The 12,500-nt window shown below is 41.9% G+C and overlaps 1 protein-coding gene across 1 annotated transcript in view; it reads right to left on the bottom strand.

Moving 5' to 3' along the window:
- akap6 (A kinase (PRKA) anchor protein 6) overlaps positions 1-12,500 on the bottom strand; it is a gene marked incomplete at its 5' end in the record, with an annotated part of 140,620 nt that overhangs the window by 58,710 nt on the left and 69,410 nt on the right. The window contains one exon of the mRNA XM_083892051.1: positions 4,116-4,249. Coding sequence (XP_083748177.1) covers positions 4,116-4,249 — 134 coding nt within the window. The remainder of the gene's footprint in view (positions 1-4,115; positions 4,250-12,500) is intronic.

Below are 12,500 nucleotides of genomic sequence, written 5' to 3'. Positions count from 1 at the left end.
AGAAATATTTAGGTTAAGAATATAACCCCAGTTCTCTGAAACAAGATTTTAGGTGACAGAAGTTACAGACTGGAGCTTTAATTGTCTTGAATCAAATAAAAGTGAATTTTATTGTTAATATTTGGCCGTTTTAAAAAAAAAAAACTTTAACTTCCTGTTTGGTTTCCCTCTCTCCCTCCCCCTCCCCCTCCTCCTCCTCCTCCTCGTCTTCGTCGTAGACACAGATCACATCAAATATTTATGCAGCAGCAAAAGCGGCCGATTGCTCAAACACACACATTACTGTCAGCCGTTTTGTTAAGGTGTGTGTGTGTGTGTGTGTGTGTGTGTGTGTTTATTATTTATATATGCGCTGGTTCGGGGTCTCTGCGGAGGATCGCCAACATGTTTCTCAACATTAGCGCTGAAATTGCTTGGAATTCTCCGGTCGCCAACGACGACAGTTTGACAGCTCTGTCAGGGCCGCCGCCGCGTTACCACGACGATTCACTTACACACATGCACGCACACGCACACATACACACACACACGCGCACACACACACACACAAACAAAGCCATTCCCCGAAAAAACACAAAACAACAAACAGCTACTGATAATAACACGCTTACCCAGAATGCAATGCCCGCCTGCGTTAAACACACACACACACACACACACACACACACACACACACACACACAAACAAAGGAGGCGTCAGGGTGAACAAAGTCAACTATGAATGAATTTACACACACAACAAAACACTTTGATTCACAATGAAATTCAACAAAAATGTTCATTTAAAAAGTCTATTTGACCTCATCTGACCTCCATATATACATAAATATACACATATATACACATATATACATATATATTTACCTTTAAGAGGAAAAGGGGGGAAAAGTGGCCTCAGTTTTCAAAGTTTGCAGATTTTTTATCAAATATTATCCAGAAACATTGCATTTGCAATTCTTTCACCACTTTCCAAACGTATTATCATTAAATGTACATATTGTCTACAGTATTTTAGGGTTTTATTGTTTGTTTTTCAGGTTTTATTGGGAGTATTTTTCAATATTGTATTGATTTTATTCATCTGTGACGTACAGCACTTTGTTGTTGTTTTTAAAGTGCTTTATAAATAAAGTTAGATTGTACGTTTTGGTCAAATTTACACACTTTTTGAACATGGAAAAATGTCTCAAAAGGAGGAAAAGTGGCCTCAGTTCCATAAGAACATGTTTAGTTTTTCACCCTTAGACGTTACAATGTTACACAGATAGAAACAAAGTTTCTCGACTCGCTCTGATTGGTTATCGCCAGGTTCTGCTCACGCCCACAATCGCCCACAGTCACCGCCCTCTCTCTACCTCCATCTCCTTCACTGTCTCTGATTGTAGATGAAATCAAACCTAAACAGAAGGAGGAGGAGGAGGAGGAGGAGGAGGAGGAAGAGAGCGTAGCTTCCTCCCCTGAGGCGTCGCTCCTCGTTACGTGGTCTTTTACTGACTCAGACAGATGAAGGAGATACAACAGTGGCTCACATTGTTTTCTCTTGTCGTCTTCGTTCTCCTCCTCCTCCTCCTGTTTCCATCTCACTCTCACACTAACGTTAACTCAACACTTTGTAAAACACGCTTCTCTCTCGACACGCGGTGGCGCAGCGCTGCAGGGCCGGGACGGTGAGATGTGAGGGTCACGGAGCGTCACGGAGCGTCACGGAGCGTCGGCGTGACTTTAAACCACGCCAGGAAATTCCAAAGTTATCAATCTTTCATTCACGTCTGACTTTTCATAAAATCACGACCACACAGGAGGCCACAGAGGGGGCAAGAGAGGAGACGAGAAAGGAGGCGAGAGAGGAGATGAGAGAGGAAAGTGAGGAAATGAGAGAGGAGGTGAGAGAGGAGGCAAGAGAGGAGACGAGAGAGGAGGCGAGAGAGGCGAGAGGAGACAAGAGAGGAGGCAGGAGAGGAGACAAGAGAGGAGATGAGAGAGGCAAGAGAGGAGATGAGAGAGGCAAGAGAGGAAACGAGAGAGGAGGCGAGAGAGGAGACGAGAGAGGCAAGAGAGGAGATGAGAGAGGCAAGAGAGGAAACGAGAGAGGAGGCGAGAGAGGCGAGAGAGGCAAGAGAGGAGGCGAGAGAGGACGTGAGAGAGGAGAAGAGAGGAGGTGAGAGAGGAGGAGAGAGCGGAGACAAGAGAGGCGAGAGGAAACAAGAGAGGAGGCGAGAGAGGAGGTGAGAGAGGAGAAGAGAGAGGAGACAAGAGAGGCAAGAGAGGAGGCGAGAGAGGCAAGAGAGGAGGTGAGAGAGGAGGTGCAGGGATTAAACAGCTGAATATTAACATCACAAACAGACGAGGTCATGTGACGGTGACTGAATGAATGAGTTTTTTAAATGTCTGTAAATGTCACAGTTTAAGATTTAAAGATTCTTTCATTGACTTTTTATTCACACAAACTTTTGAATGAGTGAATATTCAAAGATTAATTAAACTAATAGTTTTTTTTGTTAATGTTAATTTAAAATTAGGTCTTTTTTTAAAAAGTGAGATCAGTCTGACCTTCATTTTCTTTTCTTTCCTACAACATGAGTGAGATTCACTTCATACCAAAGTCATCACACACACCACTGCACTACACACACAGACACACACACACACCACTGCATCACACACACACACCACTGCACCACACACACACACACACACAGACACACACACACACACACACAGCTAATATATGAATAAACAATTAGTATCCGATGCGTCTGAAGCAAATTACTGAAACAGAAGAAACAGAAGACTGCAGCCACAGAGGACGGACACACACACACACACACACACACACACACACACTTTCATTTACATTTCTCTATATAAATGTAAACAACTTCCATTTCTTTTGTCCAAATCAAATAGAGCATGGCGTGTGTGTGTGTTTGTACTTGTCCGTACGTCTTTGTGAGGACCAAACAAACACAACAGCATAAATCACACAAAGTGAAGACACTTTGTCTCGTCCTCATGTTCCGTCTCACCTCAAAATGACTGTTAATGAGTTAAGACTCAGCTTAAGGGGTTAGAACTAGGTTTAAGTTAAGGGTTAGTGTCCTCACGACGGCTGCTGTATGAGAATGTGTGTGTGTGTGTGTGTGTGTGTCTCCTTCATGAAAGTCACAGTGATGACACGCTGACAACTTCCATAAACTCTGAACAAACACAACACACTCCAGACTCACAGTGACCAATTTAACATTCATTTGCATACACACGACTTTCTGTGTGTGTGTGTGTGTGTGTGTGTGTGTCCTGCGTGTGTGTGATAACCACAGAAGGAGGCTCCTCAAAGCCGAGGATGAAACACCAAAAAGGCAGCGTGACCAAAGATGCTGCTCGCCGACCACACCACATTACTGCTGCTGACACACACACACACACACACACACACACACACACACACAATATAATCACAGTGTTTCTGCTGTTGTGTTGTTGGATTAACATACTATTTTTTCCTTCATATTCCTGAAAACAAACACCAACTTTTTCTAAAACTCTAGCTTCTGATTATTATCATTATTATTATTGCTATTATTATTATTATACATTTATCACACAACTGTAAAACTTTGGCTGTTTCAATCCGTGTGAGGGATTATATTCATCACAGTCAGATTAAGTCTACGACGTCTTTAAGAAAGTGTTCACGTCTTTATCTTCACTGTGAGACAGACTTTAATAAACCACTCACTCTCCAACACCAAAGTCCATAGAGAAAACCAGTGATTTTAGCTCACAGGGACACAGGAGCTGCTGGTCCTCTGTTGCCTCGTGTGGTCACTTTGTGTCACTGCGTTAAGACTAAATTAAATATTTTAAAAGCTGAATTCACTAAAATCAGTCATTATAAGTTAGTGATGGAGGCAGCAGTGGATCAACAACTCCTGTGAACTCCTGTGTGCTGTGATGTTAAAATCACTGGTTTACTCTATGGACTTTGGTGTGGGAGAGTGAGTGCTTTACAAAAGTCTGTCTAACCGTGAGATAAAGACATGAACATGTGACGTAGATGTCGTAGATGTTGTAGATGTATTCCTTGAACTCCAGACCACAGGTGTGTGTTTTACCTGTTGCTGTTCCTGGGCAGCTGGCTGTACTGCCTCCTGCTGGTGGCTGACGGGTATCGCAGGCTGCTGAGTTTGACGACCATCTGCTCCAGCGCCGCTCTCTGGGCTTCGCACTGACTGGACTTCAACTCGGCCTGGAATTTGAATAAAAAGACAGGGGATTTCATCACATGACCTGGAGAAGGTGGCTCAGACTGTCTTTCAATCTGAGGGTTGAGGGTTCGATTCCTGGCTCTGAAACTCCTCAGCAGGCAGAACAGAATTTCTGAGGAACTGGTTCAGTAAATTGTGGCTATGGTTAAGATGAGGGTTAGTCATTAACTAGTTATGGGGTTAGAGATGAATGGATAGAAAGTGGATTGGCTGTTAGACAACTTTTTTAAAATGTCTAAAATTTTCTTAAACGTCAAACATTTTCTTAAACGTCTAAAATTTTCAAAAACATCTAAAAATATTTAAAATGTCCCAAATTTTCTAAAACATCTAAAATTTTCTAAAATCTCTCAAATTTTCTGAAACCTCTCAAATTTTCTAAAATGTCATCAATTTTCAAAAATGTCTCAAATTTTCAAAAATGTCTCAAATTTTCTAAAATATCTCAAATACTCTAATGTTTGAAAATGTCTAAAATGTTCAAAATGTCTAAAATGTTCAAAATGTCTAAAATTTTCAAAATGTCTCTAGTTTTCTAAAACATCCCAAATTTCCTAAAACTTCTCAAATTTCCTAAAATGTCTCACATTTTCCAAAATGTCTCACATTTTCCAAAATGTCTTAAATCTTTAAAAACATCTAAAATTTTCTAAAATGTTGCAAATTTTCAAAAATGTCTCTAGTTTTCTAAAACGTCTCAAATCTTCAAAAATGTCTGGACTTTCCTAAAATGTCCTTACATTTTAAATGAGTTACCATTAACCATTAACTGGTTAAGGTTAAGGTCAGTGATGAGGCTGAGTTCACATGAATAGAAGTCAGAGTGCAGAGTCCTGAGAAGAATAGCTGCACAAACCTCTGTGTGTGAGTGAGTGAGAGAGTGATATATAGAGTGATATAGAGAGAGATCATGGTTGTGTGAGTGTCATTAGCTGTTTATCGCTCTCTGAATGAGATTCGGCCGAGTCTGCGTTCTGACGGACGTGCCCTTTAAAGCCCTGCAGCCACCAACGAGACACTAGAAACACACTCTGCACACACACACACACACACGCACTCACACACACACGCACACACACACACACGCACACACCTGCATATGCACATGTACATGTAAGTGCATATAAATGCATGTTCACACACATCACGCTACCATAAATTAGCCACAAAACCACACACACGTACACATTTAGCTTTCCTCAAATGATCACACACACACACACACACACACAGACACACACACCTATGACACACACACACACACACACAATCACACAGAGGCACTCAGCACCGCTCACATGTAATTGCATACAAACCATATGGAGATGAGGCTTCAATTGAACCAATGAAGGCAGTGAGAGTGAGTGTGTGTACAAACACTAACACACACACACACACACACACACACACACACACGTTCCGTAACAATCTGAATAAAGCGGCGGCGGCGTGGCGTTGGCCGTCCCAGCTACTTAGCGGACTCGGCGGAAAGATCTAGAAAGGTCATCCAATCTGTGAACGGCAGAGTCGCACAATCAGACGACTAATAAACAAACCGGCAATACACAATCAACTGCTCCGCCTGCGTCACTGTGTGTGTGTGTGTGTGTGTGTGTGTCACAGAGACGACGCAGCAGAAGCTCTCAGAGAAAATGTTTCTCACTTTGTCGTAATCTCTCTCCACTTTGATTCATCTGGTTGTGTGTGTGTGTGTGTGTGTGTGTGTGTGTGTGTGTGTGTGTGTGTGTGTGTGTGTTGTGAGTCAGTGAATCAGTCAAAGTTGTTCATCACTTGGTGACAGTGTTGTGCGTCTTCTCTCAGAATAAAGTCTGTTTTAGCCATAATCTCTCCAGATTAATTCAAAGGTAACGTGTGTGTGTGTGTGTGTGTGTGTGTGTTAATCTGATAATTTGTTAATCCCATATATGTGTGGATTAAAAACCTGTCAATCTGTGTATAAAGTACCTTTCAAGTACAAGTATGTGAGCAGGAAATTACTCTGGTAGAAGTTGGAGGTCAAACTCACCATCACTAAATGCTGTGTGTGTGTGTGTGAAATATTTCACAATAAAAGCCTTTGTCTTGGAAGTGAAAGAGAAAAGAAAAAGGTTTTACTTTGAAAGGAGAAGATTCACTGATTCACATATATTTCCTAGCTGCACCTTTCAAAATAAAAGCTCCTATAGCATTTATTAATTTATTGTGTCTTTTGTGTTTTCTTGTGTGCAGAACTGTGGGTGTTTTAAAGTGCTTTATAAATAATGTCTGTGTGTGTGTGTGTGTGTGTGTGTGTGTGTGTGTGCAGCATGAATGCAGTGTTTCCAGTCTGCTTGTCATAGTTGCTAATATAAACAAGAATCAATAAGAATCTGACTCATTTGATGAATATGAAGACACACACACACACACACACACACTGTGGAAAAAAAAACCTGCGTGTGCTTGTTAAACAAACACATACATGGTGTAAACATGAACACACACACACACACAAACACACACACACACACCTCAAGGGAGATGTTCTTGTGAGGGTTTCCAGGGATTCTGGGTAAATTGGCCCTGACATGTGAGCAACAAGCCCCGGAATGACTTGATTCAGCACATTCTACACACACACACACACACACACACACACACACACACACAGTTTGTTTTGTACTGCTTGTGTGCATTTGCGTTTACTTCAATAACGCGTGTGCTCATATTAGTGTGTCTGATCGCGCGTGTGTGTGTGTGTGTTTCCCAGGGTTTTCCCGAGGCTATAGCTGCCAATCAAACAGCAGCAGCTTCAGCATCAGCAGCAGCAGAGACTGTAGCAGCAGCATTAGCATCAGCATCAGCATCAGCAGCAGCATTAGCATCAGCAGCAGTGAGATGTACAAACTCACTTCATTCCAAACACTAAAACTCGAGCCGATCGATCGATACGCGACTCGATCAACTCATCAGTAACTTTATTAGCACTTGAGAAGCACAGACGCACACAGAGTGTGTGTCGCCTGTGGAGTGGGAGGAGCCATCTTACAGAGGTCAGAGGTCACAAGGCATTGGGCACACACGCACTGTGGTGTCACTTCTTTAGTCTCGTATTGAATATAAGACGTATTTAAGAAGCTGGAGAATCACGGAAAACACACACACACACGCACACACACACACACACACACACACACACACTGATTCAGTAATCACTTAATCATTGATTATGAGCTGTTTTTGCTTTAAGACAGAAAAACAACGTTAATGAGGCGATAAAATAAAAAAGGACTATTGTTTCTTTTAATAAGTGAGTCTTTGCTGTTTGTGTTTGGATGTTAATTTGCAGCAGCATCTTAGTGTGTGTGTGTGTGTGTGTGTGTGTGTGTGTGTGTGTGTGTGTGCACGGGTCGATACTGGAGGTGAGATATTCCAATAACAGGGTGTTTTTGTCTTGATAGAGCGGAGCAGTGGGTAATGATACAGGATCAATAATGGATATGAGATGGCTGCATTCAGTGAGACACACACACACACACACACACACACACACACACACACCTGTGCATGTCGATACAGTAATACAGTTTGATTTGTGTGAAGCGGCTGAATGAATCCTCAGCTTTCATCTTTGAGAGGAGAATAAATAATTGCCGGCGATACAAGAAAACACACACACACACACACACACACACACACACACACACACACACACACACACACACACACACACACACACACACACACACACACACACACACACACACACAGAGTCATTAAAATTATTGTTATTTCTCTGCAAAGAGAAAGACACAAAAATAAGTTATGGCTCTATGAGTCTCTCTCTCCTCTTGAGCGACCTGTGATTTTCTCTATGGACCAAACCTCATAGAGAAAACCAGTGATTTTAGCTCACAGGGACACAGGAGCTGCTGGTCCTCTGCTGCCTCGTGTGGTCACTTTGTGTCACTGACATAAACGCAAACAGAAGTTTTTTAATGCCGAATTTCACAAAATAAGACATTTTAATTTACTGATGGAGGCAGCATTGGATCAACAACTCCTGTGTGCTGTGATGATAAAATCACTAGTTTTCTCTATGGGCTTTGGTGTGGGAGAGTGAGTGGTTTACAAACTTTAGTTTCTTGTTAGAAAAGTCTGTCTAACAGTGAAATAAAGACGTGAACATGTGACGTAGATGTCGTAGACTTAAACTGACGTAGATTGAATTTGATATATTTCCATTAAGAGGCTGAAAACTGAAGTTTGTAAACACACTCTCCCACACCAAAGTCACTCACTCTCCCACACCAAAGTCCATAGAGAAGTTGAAGAAGAATTAGAGTTCACAGGAGTTGTTGATCCACTGCTGCCTCCATCACTAACTTACAATGACTGATTTTAGTGAATTCAGCTTTTAAAATATTTAATTCACACTTAATTCAGTGACACAAAGTGACCACACGAGGCAGCAGAGGACCAGCAGCTCCTGTGTCCCTGTGAGCTAAAATCACTGGTTTTCTCTATGGGCTTTGGTGTGGGAGAGTGAGTGGTAAATTAAAGTCTGTCTCACAGTGAAGATAAAGACATGAACATGTCTCCTCGTCTCCTTGTCCCCTTGTCTCCTCGTCTCCTTGTCTCCTTGTCTCCTCGTCTCCTCATCTCCTCATCTCCTCGTCTCCTTGTCTCCTCATTAAGATCACATGTCTTTTTCATGCTGGTTAATTATTTCCTCATTAGTTTACATGTTAATCAGCACAGAGAACATGTTAATTAGCTGGGTTAATGAGAGCTGCTGCATTCACACCTGAGCCTAGTGCTGAGCTCAACCACCTGAACCTGGACCTGAAACTGAACCTGAATCTGAACCTGAACCATCTGAACCACCTGAACCACCTGAACCATCTGAACCACCTGAACCATCTGAACCACCTGAACCACCTGAACCACCTGAACCATCTGAACCATCTGAACCATCTGAACCATCTGAACCACCTGAACCACCTGAACCACCTGAACCACCTGAACCACCTGAACCATCTGAACCATCTGAACCACCTGAACCACCTGAACCATCTGAACCACCTGAACCATCTGAACCACCTGAACCACCTGAACCATCTGAACCATCTCAACCATCTCAACCACCTGAACCATCTGAACCACCTGAACCATCTGAACCACCTGAACCATCTGAACCACCTGAACCATCTGAACCATCTGAACCACCTGAACCATCTGAACCATCTGAACCATCTCAACCATCTGAACCACCTGAACCATCTGAACCACCTGAACCATCTGAACCATCTCAACCATCTGAACCATCTGAACCATCTGAACCATCTGAACCACCTGATCCATCTCAACCACCTGAACCACCTGAACCATCTGAATGATCAGAACCATCTGAACCACCTGAACCATCTCAACCATCTGAACCACCTGAACCACCTGAATGATCAGAACCATCTGAACCACCTGAACCATCTGAACCACCTGAACCATCTGAACGATCAGAACCATCGGAACCACCTGAACCATCAGTACCTGAACCACCTGAACCATATGAACCTGAACCCCCTGAACCACTCATGTCTTCATCTCCACTGACTCAGCAGTTTCATGAATGTGATGACTTGATAGTGTGTCATTCAAACACAGAGGTCATTAATAAGAGTATTGATCATCTATATTGATATTGATCATCAGTCAGAGTGTCTCTGATCAAAGGCAGAGAAACACACTTCACACTCTCTGCTTCTACAAATGTTGATTTTCACTGCAAACAAGTCGTATTAGACACACACACACACACGTCTCTGAGCCAAATGAGCTGATTTCCCAGCATGCTCTAGTGATGCAGACCTAAAACACCATTAAAAAAGTCAAGCAGCCCAGAGAGAGAGAGAAGAGAGAGAAAATGATGATCACCTGAAAAATCAATAACACTTCTACAGTCCCTGCTTAGACACACACACACATCTACAGACACACACACACATCTACACACACACACACACACACACACCAGACTGCGGTTTATTGGTTAAAGACACAGCAGCATGAAGACAGAAGCGTCTCTCATTGGCTCAGAGACACTGAATGACACACAAGGTCATTATGTGTGTGTGTCTATTTATCTGTTCATCATACACACACGCACACACGCGCGCGCACGCACGCACGCACACACACACACACACACACACACACACACACACACACACACACACACACACACACACACACACACACACACACACACACACACACACACACACACACACACACACACACACATAATTCTTAAAAAAGTAAGGAGTTGTTTTACAAGGTGATGAAAAAAGAGTAAATCTACAGAGAGGACGTTTGTAGAAGATAAAGACATTTGCAAAACGTGATACATTTGTATCAGGAAAGTGAGGACGTTAATAGAAAGTGAGGACGTTTACAAAGAAAGAGGACATTTAAGAAAACTGAGGACATTCATGGAAAGTGAGGACATTTTTAAAGTTGTCTTCAAATACGACTTTCGTCCACTGAACTCATCAAAGAATAAAAGAAAGAAAGAAATCCTGTGTCAGCACAAACTAAACACACTGTTCACAACCTGTCCTCCTGTTGTTTCCTCCTCCTCCATCCCTCCTCATTCTCTGTCCATCCCTCCGTCCTCCTCCTATCCATCCCTCCATCCTCCTCAGTCCATCCCTCCATCCTCCTCCTCCTCTGTCCATCCCTCCATCAGGTAAAGTGACCTTGTATTTCATTTACTGATAATTACATGGATTTATTCCACTGAGAGGCTTTAATTAGAATGCGAGAAATATTGATTACCTCCATCATCATCATCATCATCATCTCTCTGCATTCATCCACTCATCCCTCCATCATCTCATAGAGAGAAGAGAAAAACAAACTTTATAAAAAGTCTAAAAAGAGTTATTACAGAGTTTCATTCAGTGTATTTTTAAATGAACGTCACAATAACAAAAGTCCTTTAAAGACATGGACGTCACAAATGTGCTGCCACCTACAGCCTGAAACGCTGTACTGCAGTCGAGTCACAGCAAAGGTCACCTGACAAGGTCGACTGGAGGACATTTATTATAAATAATAATAATACAAAAGGGAATTTAAGATAAGAGAATAAATGTCAGGAAAGTGAAAAAAAATGAGGATAATTAAGGAAAGAGAATATATTTAAGGAAAGTGAGGACATTTAAGGAAAGTGAGGATATTAACGGGAAAAGAGGGACATTAAAGGAATGTGTGGAGATTTCCATAAAGTGATGACATTATAAAAAGGAGGACAAATAGAGGACATTTAAGGAAAGTGAGGAAAGTTAAAGAAAGTGAAGATATTTAAGGAAAGTGAGAACTCAAAGTTGCAAACTCAAAGTCTGCAACTTTGAGTTTTTAACGCTGATTATTTTTTGGAATAATTAATTTGTTGTGAGAGGAAACATTAAAATGATCATTATTATTATTATTCAAATCTTTCCAATCAGTGAACAAATAAATGAAGCGACTTCGTTGAAGAGGAAACTAAATGAAGTTTGAGCAGAAACATCAGCAGCTCAGGTCCTGACTGAAGATCAATAATTAGAAATGAAATCATTAATAATAAATCACCTGTGTGAGTCACTGTTGCATTGTGGGGCCGTGTGTGTGTGTGTGTGTGTGTGTGTGTGAGAGAAAACAGAGGATTAAACAGAATAAAGAGCTGCTGACTTTATTTTCTGCTGGTCGAAGCAGAAAGACACAGTTTGATGTTTGAATAATTATTTTGGTGCCAGTCCATTTCTGCTCCCTCCATATTTAATTAAAATATCATTTTAAAACATAATTAAGTTTTTAATCCCACTGCCAGTGAGTCTACAACACACACACACACACACACACACACCCCCCCCCCACACACACACACCCTCTCTCTAACTCACCTCACTCTATCAGCAAATTGGATGTTGCCTGCAGGCTACACACACACACACACACACACACACACACACACACACACACAGGTAAGTAGTGTATCTTCAAAGCTGTTAATAAGGTAGAAATGTTGTGAATTCTCTGAGCAGTGTGTGTGTGTGTGTGTGTGTGTGTGTGTGTGTGTGTAAACACCCAGCGTGCGGCTGCCGACGGTCGAGCTAATTATGCATGAAATCAAATATGATTTGAAGAAAAACACACACACGTTTGTTTGAAAACAAACACGGTGTCTGTGTGTGTGTGTGTGTGTGTGTG

Source organism: Microchirus variegatus (genome assembly GCF_963457635.1).
Source record: "Microchirus variegatus genome assembly, chromosome: 7".
Classification (NCBI taxonomy): Eukaryota; Metazoa; Chordata; class Actinopteri; order Pleuronectiformes; family Soleidae; genus Microchirus; species Microchirus variegatus.
This window is presented reverse-complemented; position numbering and strand designations above follow the sequence as displayed.